We start from the raw sequence: 15,035 nt of genomic DNA, 5'->3' as shown, positions 1-15,035 counted from the left end.
GGTACTGCAGAAAATCCCAGGTTCTCCCTGCATGCTTTGTCCTCTAATTCTGCTATTTTTTTTTTAACATCTCTTCTTGAGCAGTCTCGTAATTGGCCAGCCTTTTCTTCATTTCCACTTCTGATTTTTTGCAGTTTTATCACCTCATCTGAATATCTGTTTAAAGTTTCTTCCATTTTTTCCAGCCTTTTGTTATTTGAGTTGATATACTCCTTCAGTGTTTCATTTATTTTCATCAGTTCCGAGCACATTTGACTTATTTTTTCTTAGAGATTACTGGAAGTCATGTCTTATACCAACGCTGGAGCTTGCATTGCATTTTTTATTTTTTTGCTGAGCAGCTGCAAAATTGTCCCAGTCAGTGTTTTCTCCCTTACCTCTTGTGATTGATTTTCTTTCAGGCTCTCTGAATTTTTTTGTTGGCATCCAGACAGTGCAGTTAATAGCCAGTTATTGAAATTTACTCAAAAAGACAAGTTCACTGGTTCTCTTTTCCGAGTTTCTGTTTTCACACTGGGAGAGCTGAAATTAAGCTGTTACTCAGTGTGCAGCCATCTTGGAAACAGGAAAATAGAATTCTTGACCACATGAGGAAATAATTTGCACCTCCGGTACCCTGGTCATTAGACCTTTGAGTGCCAGTCTTACTTGCTAAAGTTGAGGATTCCTTTCTTAGCCAGTTGAGACAAAAGGTGGAGGAGATGGAGGAAATGAGCATAAAAAAGTGAGAAACTGAATATTTCAGCTTCATTTTTCAGGTTGTCAGGTTCTTCATGACAAATGGTTGTGATGCAGTGGATGGAGCAAGTAGGGTACTTGCTGCAGGGCCTTAAGTTATGAAACATGCCTGACTTCACTCTTTTTCCCCAAGGAAGTGAACATGCCTGACTTCACTCTCTCACAAGAAGTGAACATTGTTGCAAAACCATTGAAAAAACTAACTGGCCATTTGTGAAGTAATGTGCTGACTTTCTACTGTCCTCAGTTATTCAAACTTATCAAGAATGAAATCTTCCCCCACTATCCTCCAAACTAATCAGAGATGCATCATTATATACAGCCTTAGTTTTACCCACTCAGGTCCTCTTCTCCAAACTAGACTTCCTTGCATAAAACCTTGCCTTTCTCAGTCTATGGTCCCAAACTGTGGGAATTTGTCCAGTATTTACTTAAACCATGCATCTTACCCCAGTTTCCAGTTAGAACTAAAATTATGTTGCAAGACTGAAGTAAAATACATCTGCTTTTTTTCTCTTTCTCTTGTCATACTACTTAACTTATTACTCCCCTGCTTCCCCCTACATTGCTTGCACCGACTCTACTTTTCATTTGTATTCTTTCAACATGCTATCTTGTGACATCTGCTCTGTAATATAAGGCATGTATATATTGTGTTTTGTCATTTACTCTGAATATTGTGATAACTATTGTCTTTATAATCCAGGTCCAACTTTGATATGCATTCTGTTTATAATGCATGTATATATTGTGGTTTCTTATTTACTTTGTATATAATGTCATGTATCTATTGTTTTTATCGCAGTGTTGGGACTGAAATAGATCCAAAGGTATCAGTGCTCTACCCTGGTTAAGACATTCAAAATAAAATATAACTTGGGCCACTGCTCTTGCCAGAGAATGCAAAAACAGAACAATGAGCATCTGTATGCTGTTTAGACTCCCTTTATAAATGGTGTTTAAGAAGATGGAGGAAAACTATGCAATTTGTCAATGATTATGTTTTCATTTCCCCTGCACTTGTATATGTTAGGTTCTTGGTAAAAGCTAGTCAGTTAGCAGGACAAGGGCAAAATAAATAACAAGCTGCCCAAAGGGGGACTCAAAATCTCTACTCATTGCCTTCTTTGCCCTCCCTGCCCTACCTATTAAAGTTAAGAGGGACACTGGCCCTCTTTGTGGAACAATGGGGGTCATCACTCAGGAGAAGTGGATCCTTCAGATAGTAAAGGAGGGTTACAGTCTGCACTTCCTTTTTTTCCCCTTTTTATATCATTCTATGTTTCCCCCAAGGACGAGTTTCACCTCATTACTCCCTTGCTCCAAGATCTGCTGTCCCAAGGAGCCATGAAGATGGTACTGGAGAAAGAAAAAAGAATGGAATTTTACTCTAGACTATTTTGGATCTCTCCAGTGTAAACAAGTTTTCTAATTGTGTCAAAATTCAAAATGCTAACCTTACATAGCTTTTACCTTTACGTCTTCCACAAGCTTGCACTGTCACCCTGGACTTAAAGGATACACATCTCTATATCCCCATAGCCTGAGTAGACAGATCATTTCTCACTCAAAGTAGGAAGTTCCCACTACCAGTTCTCCTCCTTGCCTGTGGTTTGTTTACTGTTCCTGGCTCCAGTAAATGCATATTTATGCATACCAGGTGATTTGCCTTATCTAGGCAACATAAGGCAACATCCTCAAAGGAGGTTTTGAAGCTGTGTAGACTACTTTGAATTGCTTCCAGTCCCTGGAACTTTCCTCAAATCTTTGAAAATTACACCTTTCTCCCTAGAGGAAAGTCTTTTTCCTTGGGGATATTGTTGGACACTGACCAATAAAGGGCATTCCTCCTCTCAGACACTGTTCTCTTCCTATCCCAATACTTAAGTTCTGTCTCCAAGCAGAAACACTTCTCTGCAAGTGTTCCTCAGAGTCCTGTGGTTTATACCCTCCTGTGTCCTAAAATGATCCCTTTGTCAAGACTGTCTATAAGAAAACTGGATTGGTACCTGAGAAACAAGTGGTGTCAAAATGTCCTTTTCAATATAGCTCTGCATCAAAAAAGAACTATTGTAGTATATAAATTTGCTTTCTATCTGTGGACTCGGATGCTCACTATAGACTCCTTAAACTGGTCTGTGGAACACATGTTGGGGAGCTGAGGGTCCAGGGAATTTGGGATATGGCCTTTGCTGCTGGGAAGCACATCTACATAAATGAGATCATGGCTCATAGTCCATGTCCCTGGAACAGCATGACCCTTGTTAAAGGTATTAAAATAAAATCACACAACATAAATATTTTGCATTGCATAATGTCACAAAAAGAGTATGTTCTCAACATCATATCCTTTGATTTAAATAGATTTTCTTGTTTAGTTAAGTTGAATACATACTGCGGTGGTGGTGCTGCGGTAGCGTTGTCGCCTCACAGTTTGACATTGCCCGTTTGATTCTCAGTTAGAGCGTCTTCTGTGTGGCGACATGCATGAATGGGCATTCCTTCATTGAAGGTTGTGCGTTAGGCCCGGCAAGCCAGCACGTAAAACTCTACTGCCAATCATTAGCGGACCGGAGTTCCGCTGTGGCGACCCCTAACTGGGAAAAGCCAAAAGACACAAACAAACAAGTTAAGTTGAATACATGTTGTACAAAATTCAGACTATCCTAGTCTTGCCAAGTTTTCCCCAAATGTTGCTGTTTTATAATTTAAAACAATCTGGGTGCTTTTTTAAGTTTCTAACATGTTTCTTAAAAATGCAATAGTCAGTAATACAAATAATGCATTGCTCATCTAGGATGCATTCTTGAAATACACGTTGATACTTTTGAAGCTTGAGGTACAACTAACTGTTGCTTTTGTTCACTGTAATATTCATAATACTAACTTTCGCCACCACTATAGCAATTTTATTTATTGCATGCAATATTTACAAGAACATCCTTAAATTGTGTGTGTCAAAGAAAAACTACTCCAGTCAAACCTTTGTGTTTAACATACAGAAATTACTTTTGATATATGTTAACTCCTGATCTCCTCTGTGGACTTTCCAGTCATGGCAGTCCTCCTCTATCCAAGGAAGGCATGCTGGTCCTTGACTGCTCATCTTACCTATCCCTTGCCTGAGCTTTTGACTCCACCAGATGTGCTGCTTCAATATGGAATATTAGTGTTTGTCTGGTTTCTTGCTTTTGCAATGGTAGTTCGAGCTGTAGGTAAACCAGGTTAATTAGTTCATTGGTAAAGACTGGTTACATTCTGTAAATTGTTATTTTTGCATGGATTATAAGCAAATAAAGATAATAAATTAAATTACATTTTAGTTGGCCAGGAAAGTCCAAGGGTAAAACCCTTTCAGTAGAGGCTAGGGGAGAAAAGCTCCACATTTAACACCAGTTTTAACATATACATAAAATACATTTGCACGATATCAAAAGCAATACAAAATGTAGGCAAGTGTATATACATGAGAGAGAGAATTTCTACAAGCTTACATAAACATCATTTAGAAATGGAGCATATACATAACTTGCAGAGGTATATACAGTGTTCTGCATTCATTAGAAGTAGATACAGGCTTGAATATAGCAAAGAGATATAACAGTGAAAAAATATACTGTAATATTGTCTGAAGCCACATATTACTTGTGTGATGATGTGAGGTATTGACAGCTATGCCAGGAGAAGTAAGGCAGTAGATGTAGAACATATGCCAGCATAATTAGCTGGAGCTTTGTAAAGAATTGTATGTCATTTGTATATCAAACCAATTTGTACAGATGCTTGTGTTAAAAATATGTTTGCAAAGCTGCTTGTGCTAAAAATGTACGAGTCCTGCTGGACAGAAAAGAAATGTACCTGTATGTCAGACTGTATTGTAACTGTTAAAATTAATATATTGTAACAGAAGGGAAAAGATTAATTTTAGTTAAGCTAACTTTGAAAAATAGTCTGAAATTAAATTACCTAGTTTAGGCCATAAAGATTGTATCTTACAGTTCTGACTATAGACAGAGACGAAATGTCTGTGATAAGCCTGGCTTAATAGCTTTGTAGGAAGAATGGAAGTGTTAAAAATCTTTTACAGCTTCCAGATGCTGTAACACATCTTAACAAAATTCTATATATCTGTATTATCACACATGTGTTAAACTCTGGTTCAGTTTCTAGTAAAGGGGGTAGTTTGGGAACAAGAGTCCGTGACCAGATGTGATGTAATTCTATAGCCAGCACTGAAATAATATTTATATATTAGTGAGAGATGTCACTCAACTCTCATCAGTCTGTCTGTGAAACCTGACAAAGAAGGACCACTCACCTACTTCATCTTGCCTTGCTCTAGTAAGTGTACTAGGGGACAGTAATTCTTTAGATCAGTCAGGAAAATATAGTGAGATTAGTTAAGTATTGATGTAATGTGATCCTATGTCGCCTACATTCATTACTGACGGGCTCGGAGCCGAGAATCGGCTCCGACTTGGCCGCTATAACTAGCACGAAGTCTCTCATTGGCTGGGCCAACCCTGTATCCCAGGATGCACCACGCCCAAACCCCCAGATCTCGTTTGCCCCTCCTAGAGTAACGACGTGGTCTCGACTTGGCTGTGGCTAAGTACCCTCTCTTTTTTTGAACTTATAGCTGTTGCTCGAGTTATTATACCAAAAAAAGCTATTCTAATAGCTACGTTGTCTGTTGAATCCATTTTTTGTGACTGATTGCGTTTGTGTTAGTTAATCCTTCTGTTTGGCGGGCTAGACCCGTTTAAGTTAGAGGGCCTTTGCCCCACACTATCTTGTGTCGTTAGTGTTCGGGCGTTTAAGTTAGAGCCCTTTCCTCCCTCCCTACCTTGTGTTGCTGAGTGTGCTTCGTGTTGATTTATAGTTTAAATCGAATTTTTGTTGCTGTACTTGTGGGTTGTGTTCCTTTAAATCGAATTTTTGTTGCTGTACTTGTGGGTTGTGTTCCTTATGTCGGGCAAGGAACCAAAAGAACATAAGCCATCTGGCTTTAAAAAATGCGCCAAATGTGCGTATAAGATGTCGCTGACTGATGGCCATGCCATCTGTATATATTGTCTTGGTGCCATACACTTGCAGGAATCCTGGAGTGTGTGTCATGCCTTCTCTGCCAGGGTTTTACAGGAGAGAAAAAAAATAAACTTATCCTTAAGGGTTTGATTAAACCCTCCTTTGAGGAAACTTTGGCGTCTTCTCCTCCCTCTGAGAAATCCAGGTCCAAGACTAAAATGAAGTCTCCTGCTCCGACTAGTTCATCGGAGCCTCCGGAGGAAAGGTCAAAAACTATGTCTCCTTCCTCGGCTCCACTGGTCTCAGAGCCGCAGGAGGTACTGTCCAAGGCTGTCTCCTTCCTCGGCTCCACTGGTCTTGGAGCCGCAGGAAGACTTGTCTGTTGTGGGGTCGGCTTATTTGACTCAATGGTCGTCGGCGCCAAAGGAGGTTGCGGTGGTTCTCGAGCCTCCTTCGGCTCCGATCCTTTTGGAGCTGATTTGGAGCCGTTCCCCCAGTCTTGTCTTGGTTCCAACAGAGAAGGTTTCTCGACCCCCTTCTGTCTCCTCCAAGTCCTCCAGGCTCTCGGATTCGGATGTTGATAGGGTGCTCCAGAGGCTCCTCCAGTCGCCAGTGTTAACTAAATTATTTTTGGCTCCAGCCCAGTCGGCTCCGGAGCCAGTTACTATATCGGTTCCGTTTCTTCCTCCTCCGACAACCTCGGTGTCGTCGGAGCCGGAGTCTGCTGAATCGAGTGAAGTCCCTGGGTTGGCTCCGAAACCTCCTGCTAGTCTTTCGGATCCGACCTCGGCTCCAACCTTTTCCATTCCTTCTACAGGTTTCGGTACTCTGGTGTCCTCAGTCGAACCCGAGGGGGATACATCGGGACTTCAGGCTGCGGCTCCGAGTCTCCCCCTTGGTGCTTCGGCTAGGGGTACCCCGACTCCGGTGATGGTCTCGGAGGCGGGTTTTTCATCCGATTCTGGTGGACCTGCCTTCGAGGCTATGAGGAGCACGCTGGCCAAATCCATAGTGACTTCCCCTGAATTGGAAACTCCTTTCCCAGGCGCTGCGACTAGAGCTTCTGGTGCCCCCCTATCTCTGGACAGCAGGGCTCCTAGGCCTGAGGATACCTCCATGTGTGGTCCCCTACTTTCTGAGGGCCCTTCAGAGTCTGTGCCTGAAGACCCTCCCAGGAAGAAGTTGTGTAAGAGGAAGCACGTAGACTCCCCAGATGAGTCTGTCACCTCGGATACCGACCTCGATGATGCAGAAGGGTCCCCGAAGTCGTCCTCTGATGATGTCTCGTTCTCCGATATCCTGGAGATCTTGAGACAGCGGGGCGACTGGCCATCCAAAAACCCTTCTGAGGAGGAGTCGGTCTTCCTCAAGGCCTTCGGAGCCCAGCCTTCCGCCTCCTGGGTGTCTCCACCCTTCGATGAATTATTGGACCTTATTTGTCAAAGGGTGTGGGAACACCCTGACTCTGTGGAGCCAGTTTCTAGCCGCCCTAATAAGTTCTTATCTGCGCCTCCTGGAAAAGAATTTTTGACCAAGGGAGTACCTGTGGATGCTATGGTGGTGGCGTCTGCCACTCAGCAGGACATGGCAGAGGCTTCTACTTCCATCCATCCTCCTAATAAGGAGTCTAGGAGTATGGATAGGTATGGGAAGCGTACCCTGGCTTCAGCGATCTTTACCTTGCGGTCGCTGAATTACTTGTGTCATTTTACGCGGCTCCAAAGGGATCTCTTAAAGGAGTTGGGAGATAGCCTGCCGGGTAACTTGTCTGAGGCATTGGCCCAGCCTGTTAACGCCCAGCTGTCTACCTTTTCTTCCATCATCAACTCGTCCATGAGGCTCATATCTTATGCAGCCGAGGGGGCAGGTAGAGCAGCGAGTTCGGGCGTAGCCCTTAGGAGGCAAGCTTGGATGCGCTTGTGTCATTTTGCGGAGGCTTTCAAGTCTTTTTTCACGGACGCCCCATTCGACGGGTCCTCCCTTTTTGGACTCAAAGTGAAAGACACCCTCACTAGATGTGAGCAGGAGGGTAAGACCTTGTCTGCCGTTGGGGCCCGTTTTTCGCTTCCCACTAGACCTTATCCCAAGGCTCAGAGGGGAGGGAAAATGTGGTTCAGAAAGTCTCAAAAGTCTTCCCCTGCCCATCATAGTGACCCCCCCCCCTCCAGGGGCAGAGGAGGGGGGAATTTTAATGGGAGGCGTCGCCCTAGAGGCCGTGGAGGCCCCCGCAATACAGGAGACCCAGAGTCCTTTCGTGGTTCCTCTTACCAACGTCCGTGAGGGATTACCCGACTGTGCGTCTCTGGAGCCAGTCGGGAGTCGTTTTTCGGAGCATCATCAGGCCTGGGAGTCCATCACTCAGGATCGATGGGTGCTTCGTATCATCGATCCTGAGTGATGGACTCCCAGGCCTGGGAGTCCATCACTCAGGATCGATAGGTGCTTCGTATCATCACCGGAGGTTACACCATTCCCTTTATCCGTCCCCCCCCGCCATCAAGGAAAATCCCGGATGTCCCACCCAGTCAACGGGATCAGGCAGCAATAGAGGTCTCAAGGCTGCTAGAAAAAGTACTCATCCAACAAGTCCCCACAGACCAGATCGGATTAGGAACTTACTCAAGATTATTTTTGGTGCCAAAAAGAACAGGGGACTTGAGACCCATTCTGGATCTCAGCCGTTTAAACCGCTTTGTAAAGAAGTCCAAGTTCCGAATGGTCACGTTGCAATCCATTTTCCCCTTGCTGGAAAAGGAGTATGGATGTGCACCATCGATCTCAAGGATGCCTATTATCACATCAAGATAAACAAGGCCTCCAGGAATCATTTACGCTTCCGCCTGGGAGCCAGTCATTTTCAATTCTGAGCCCTGCCCTTTGGTCTCACCACAGCCCACAGGATGTTCACCAAGTGTCTGGTAGTGGTGACAGCTCACCTGAGACGTCTAGGATTCCAGGTGTTTCCTTATCTAGACGACTGGCTCCTCACCGCCCCCCACCAGGCATCTACTTGTTCAAGCCACAAGAGCTACTGTCAAATTGGGCCATCTCCTAGGGATTTCATTCAACTGGGCAAAATCTGTATTGCTGCCATCACAGCATGTTGCCTTTATCGGCGCAGAGCTAGACTCTGTAGAAATGCGAGCTTTCCTACCGGCAGAGAGAATAAAAGTGTTACAGGCCCAAGTTCTGGCTTTACTACCCCGGGAAAAAGCACAAGCCAGGATGGTTCTTCAGTTGTTTTGATCAATGGCAGCTACCATTCTTCTAGTTCCGCTAGCCAGGTTACACATGCGATTACTTCAGTGGCTCCTTTCGGCCCAGTGGTCATATCAGGATCGTCCCTTGTCCCATCCGATTCTCATCACGGAGAGATGCCGGCAGGATCTGCGTTGGTGGCTTCTCTCGTCCAACCTGAATCAAGGGAGACCCTTGTGCCCCCCCGTCCCCTATTGCCACAGTAACCACGGACGCCTCCCAGATAGGGTGGGGGGGCATTATCTGGGCAAGACGGTTCAAGGTATGTGGCAAGACCACGAGGTTCACTTGCATATCAATGTTCTGGAGATGAGAGCGGTGCTTTTAGCATTGCAGGCACTTCACAGCTCTCTTCCCAGGGGAACTATTGCGATTCTTTCTGACAACATGTCCATTGTCTGGTATCTGAACAAGCAGGGAGGAACCAAGTCCTACCCCCTTTCCAGGGAGGCCATTAGAGTGTGGAATTGGGTGATCGCTTCCCAGCGCTTTCTAGTGGCAACGCACATTCCGGGGAAGTCCAATGTGATAGCAGACAGGCTGAGCAGAGCTATTCTGATGCCTCACGAGTGGTCCCTGAACGATCGAGTGGCTTCTCAGATCTTCTCTAGGTGGGGCCTTACCTGCTGCGACCTCTTTGCCAGCCCCCTGAATGCGAAGTGCAGCAATTTTTTCACTCTGATCCCCCCACAGGGGGAGTCACCCAGGGATGCTATAGTCCACAATTGGCCCTCCGGTCTGCTCTATGCCTTCCCTCCGGTCCCTCTTCTACCAAGAGTCATTCAGAAGGCTACCTGCTTGGGAAGCAAGATGATCTTGATCGCACCACACTGACCCCGTCAAGTTTGGTTCCCCTTCCTTCGAAAGTATGCGGTGGATGGTCCTTGGATTCTGGACCCAGCTCCAGACCTATTGACTCATCAGTCAGGACAACTCCATCCATCCCTACGAACTTTCAAGCTCGCTGCCTGGCTTCTCCACTTCCGACCTTAGTCAGACAGCATATCCTTACCCCGGAAGTAGTACATATTCTGTCCTCCTCCCACAAGTCTTCTACTAGGAAAATATACTCTAGTAAATGGAAGAGATTTGCAATTTGGGCTCAGCAACGTGATCTTGATCCCCTTACAGCCCCTGTGTCGACGGTGTTAGATTTCTTAGCAACACTGTTTAGACAGGGTTCGGCTGCCTCCACTATAAAGGTGCAGTTGGCAGCAATCTCTAATTATCATGTTGCACACGAGCCCTCCCTCATCACGAAATGCCTGTGATAAGCCTGGCTTAATAGCTTTGTAGGAAGAATGGAAGTGTTAAAAATGTTTTGCAGCTTCCAGATGCTGTAACACATCTTAACAAAATTCTATATATGTGTATTATCACACGTGTTAAACTCTGGTTCAGTTTCTAGTAAAGGGGGTAGTTTGGGAACAAGAGTCAGTGACCAGATGTGATGTAATTCTATAGCCAGCACTGAAATGATATTTATATATTAGTGAGAGATGTCACTCATCTCTCATCAGTCTGTCTGTGAAACCTGATAAAGAAGGACCACTCACCTACTTCATCTTGCCTTGCTCTAGTAAGTGAACTAGGGGACAGTAATTCTTTAGATCAATCTGGAAAATATAGTGAGATTAGTTAAATATTGTTTTTCTGTATCTGTGTGAAACTTTCTATCTGTTTTATTTGCAATATTTTCTGTGATTAAAACTCTGGTATTTATTGTAAATATATATTTAGTATTTACATGTTCTTTTATTATTTATTATTAAGTATATTTAAACTTTTCACTGTGGCTGGTCTTTTAGCAAATATTTTAACCTTTGAGAGTACTTATATATTTGTTGACACTGTGGCCCCTCCTAAAAGCCTTGCTGTTTGGTCAGTTTTACCATTGGTATTAGTATTAATTTCACTCAGTATAATTGTGAACTCTGGTAAGAATCTTAGAGTAGCTGGCTTTGTGGGCGTTCTGGTGGCAGTGATCTACCTTATAGCCTGGCCAAAGGTGGTAGAGCTAGTAAAGCATGCCAGCCTTTCCCAGGCGTGTGTGTGAAAACCAAAGCTCAAAGAGAATGCATGTATCAGCTACTTTGAACAGGGACAGAGAGGGTGGTAGAGGACCAGGCTTGGAACACCCAGCTAAAGACTTAACTCCTGTAGCTGTGTCAGTGGGAAGTCTTATTTGGGGCCTGGAGAGAGACTGAGAGAAACCCAGCCCCAGGACGGGAGTGTGTTCCCTGTGTGCTTTTAAGGGAAATTGTGCTTCGTGCAGAGAGCAGCATCTAAAAAATACTGCATGTATCTATTTTTGTTGAAAAATGCACGAAGTAGAAAAGAAAATAGAACACTGCCACAAATCCTCTAAAGCCAGGGTATATCATCCAGTAAAAGATTTATTCTGGTACCTCAGCCTTTTGCCTTCTAAGGAATAATTCATCATCAAAAATGCACCCTATAAATATCCAATGCTGACATTTAATTAAACAATTATTCAATTAGTACTATTAAAAAACAAATAATTTTATATTATAAACTTTTTAACCATTAAGTTGTAGTTAATAATAAACAGAAAAACATTCCTGTAAGATTTTATAAACATATAACATTTAAATATACAAACATATCATACATTCTTTAATATGTGATTAAATGTTTACAATGTTAAATTACTATCAATATTCATACCTCTAGGAGAGAGCGTTTTAAATTCAAAATCATTCTGCATTCTAACCTGTTGAGTTCATCTTTAAAACTACCCCCAAATTTCAAATTAGGCCATGCTAATACACTAAAAAATAAACTATTCTCAGAGCCCCCATATGCAGACGCAAAGTGGTAGCCTACAGGATTGTTGGTATTACATTTTCTCACATCCCCAAAGTGTTCCATGATTCTAACCTTAACCTTTCTTTTTGTTTGTCCAACATACCACTTAGTTTGCTGGCAACTGCATCCAATAATATACACAACACCTTGGGAATTAAAGTTAAATGCCTCCCTGGCCCTGTATAATCTGCCATTAATCTTGCACCCACTTGCATTTTTAACCCTGCAACATACCAAGCATTAACCACATGCCCGTGTGCCCACTCTCTGTGCCCCACCACCAAAGACACCATCTCCATTCAGTATTTCCTTCAAATTGTTATATCTCCCATAAGAAAAAGTCACATGTTTTGAAAAAAGATGTCCCACATTTGCATTCTCAGATACTAAATGACAATGTTCTCTTACAATGTTCTTCAACATGCTTGAGAAAGGAGAATATTTTGTCACAAAGAACAGTCTCTCTTATTCCTTGCTACCCCTCCTTTTGAAGTACCTGTGTGCATGAATTACTTCTTTGATGTCGAATTATTCCTTAGAAGGCGAAAGGCTGAGGTACCAGAATAAATCTTTTACTGGATAATATACCCTGGCTTTAGTGGATTTGTGGCAGTGTTCTATTTTGTTTTCTCCTTTATCTATTTTTGTTCCAACTGAACGTCCGTCAATTTTGACAGTGGTGAGGACTTGAAGCTCCTTGATTACTGGCCCAGAGGAGGGATGTCACAACTTGTTTCGTAGAATAGCTTATATTGTCATCAGTTAAGTGCAGCCATGTTGTTGGTTTTATTGCTTTGACTGTAATTTCTATAGTTCTCATGGATTTTTGCATTTATATATGAGGTAACCTTGAGATTTTCATCAGCATATGAAAGAACTGCCATCTATTTCTTATTGAAAATCTCACTTAAAGGAACAATAGCTCATAAACAGAAGCAGAACTTCATTTAAAATGAAGAGTAAGCGTTTTTATCCACAGGACTTCATCAATCTGTAGCAGAGCTGTTCAAGTCTCATTAGATAAAAGTGCAAGTCATATGATATAGTCCACCATTACATTTACCATATGGACTCAGCTGGATAACATTTTTCTTGCATCTACAGTGTGAAATTGTTTCTGAAGTGGGCAATGTACCATATATGGGATTCAGATGTAAACTCCATAATGTGATGGCTTCCAACAAAACATTGTAATACAGTGCTTAGTAATTTCTTCCTGGTCTAATTTGACAATAGATGCTTAGTATGTTTGCAGTGCACTTAAGTTTGTTAAATAATAAATGTTTTTTTTTCCCCTCATATTGGAGTAGTTTAAACATTCTATTAGGCCATTGGGTTAAACATTTTCGCCCTCCCCAAAAAATATTTGTCTGGTGTCTTTGTACTAATTTGTTACATTTGCTTTAACTTGCAGTATCCTCTAATATGATTGAGAAGATCACTGTTGAAGTTGCAGTTCAGGAATGTAGTCAGTCATGTGATGAAACCATGTAAGTTGAAGGACTTTTTATTGCATTTTCATTTTTATCACAACTTTTAATTTTATGTATTTGGAATTGACATCTAGCATCTTGTGTTTAGTATTTTTGCATTTTGCTCAAAGTCCAAGTCTTTACAGTTTTAATTTTTCAGTCATGCTTCTGGTTACTGAATTTTTTTGTGACTTTGCTTAACCTCTAAATCTTCACTGCTTTCTCAGTTGTGTTTCTGTGGTGAAAATATTTGCTCTTTGTTTCCATGTATTGTCTGCTTGTTCATGGTTAAATTATATTTTACTTGTATAAATAAATAAATAAATATACACATAATCATTTTGACAAGTGTGCTGATCAAGACACCCATTTCAAACATGACCTGAATCAGTTTGGGTAAAAGACTACATTGTACAATGATAGTAACAATTAAGTCATAAAAAAATAGAATTATTGTTTATATTGACAATAGCAGCTTAATTTGGTATGTGTTTTACTATACATTAATAACAGTAACAAATAACAGAGATACTAGATCCACGGTGGTGCAGCAGTAGCGTTGTTGCTTCACAGCAAGAGGTTCTCCCGTTTGATTCTCGGCTGGAGTGCGGGGAGTGCCTTCTATGTGGAGTCTGCATGTCCTCCCCGCGGTCGAGTGGCGTTCCGAAAGACATGCGTGAATGGGTGTGCCTTTGTTGAAGGTTGGACGTTGAGCTGGCAACTTGGCACCGTAAAAATCTACTGCCAATCATTAGCGGACCGGAGTTCCACTGTTCCACTAACCGGGAAAAGACAAACAACAACAACAATAAATAACCGAGATAAATTTTTCATACAGAATTGAGAATTGATTTTAAAGTTAGAGTTTGTTAGGACAGATAAAGAAATCTGGTGTAAGGGCTGTAAGGAGAATGTTCTGTGTAAGGTAGAGTATAATATATTCAGAAATACAGCAGTGGTGTATAATAAATTACGTGGTGGTGTACAATAAATTCAGAGGTACGGAGAAAGGGATAAAGTTGGAGTAAGGATGGCAGAGAGAAGATGAGTAGATTAGGAGTAATGAAGGTAAATGAAGAGAGGAGAGATTGTGAAAGTACGATCCAAGGTAGAATAAATGTGAATGCAGAATTGAGAGGGGGAGATGGAACACAGTGTTAATGTATAGCTGTAGGAAGGGTGTGGAGGTTATGGGTCAATAAGTATGTAGGATAGAATGGGGCAAACAAGTCTTGAGGAAAAAGGAAGAAAAGAAATATACTTGTGCAGTTGCAATAGGTTTATGTGGCTCCACTGAAAAGTCACTCCTGTATAAATGACTTAATTGTCATATAAGTCGGTGCCCCTTCTAAATGAGTTGCTGGCTTTCAGGGCTGATTTGGCAGATAGGAAAACTTTTTTTGCCTTCTGCATTTACTTATTTACTTGTTTGTTTACCAAGTAAGTGGGGTAGTCTGACTATTTTCATCCATGACTCTTGCTCAGAGAGCAAACGAAAACTGGCACAAATGTGCAATTCCAGCATAACAGAGATATATGTAGCATTTCCACTTTACAGAAATTATAATATAAGGGGGCAAAGTACAATGAAGAATAGGTAGAGACAATAAAAAAAATTGTACATATGTATATGTGTGTTTTGTGTGTGTGTGTGTGTGTGTGTGTCTATATATATATATATATATATATATATATATATATATATATATA

The 15,035-nt window shown here is 42.0% G+C and overlaps 1 protein-coding gene across 1 annotated transcript in view; it reads left to right on the top strand.

Moving 5' to 3' along the window:
- The window catches only part of POLE2 (DNA polymerase epsilon 2, accessory subunit), a gene marked incomplete in the record, with an annotated part of 1,055,700 nt that overhangs the window by 154,716 nt on the left and 885,949 nt on the right, over positions 1–15,035 (top strand). The window contains 1 exon segment of the mRNA XM_044074281.1: positions 13,268–13,343. Within this exon segment, the coding sequence (XP_043930216.1) occupies positions 13,268–13,343 (76 nt within the window).

The sequence above is a fragment of the Protopterus annectens genome, chromosome 6.part0 (genome assembly GCF_019279795.1).
Source record: "Protopterus annectens isolate FY-2018-M chromosome 6.part0, PAN1.0, whole genome shotgun sequence".
In the NCBI taxonomy this organism is placed as follows: Eukaryota; Metazoa; Chordata; order Ceratodontiformes; family Protopteridae; genus Protopterus; species Protopterus annectens.
This window is presented reverse-complemented; position numbering and strand designations above follow the sequence as displayed.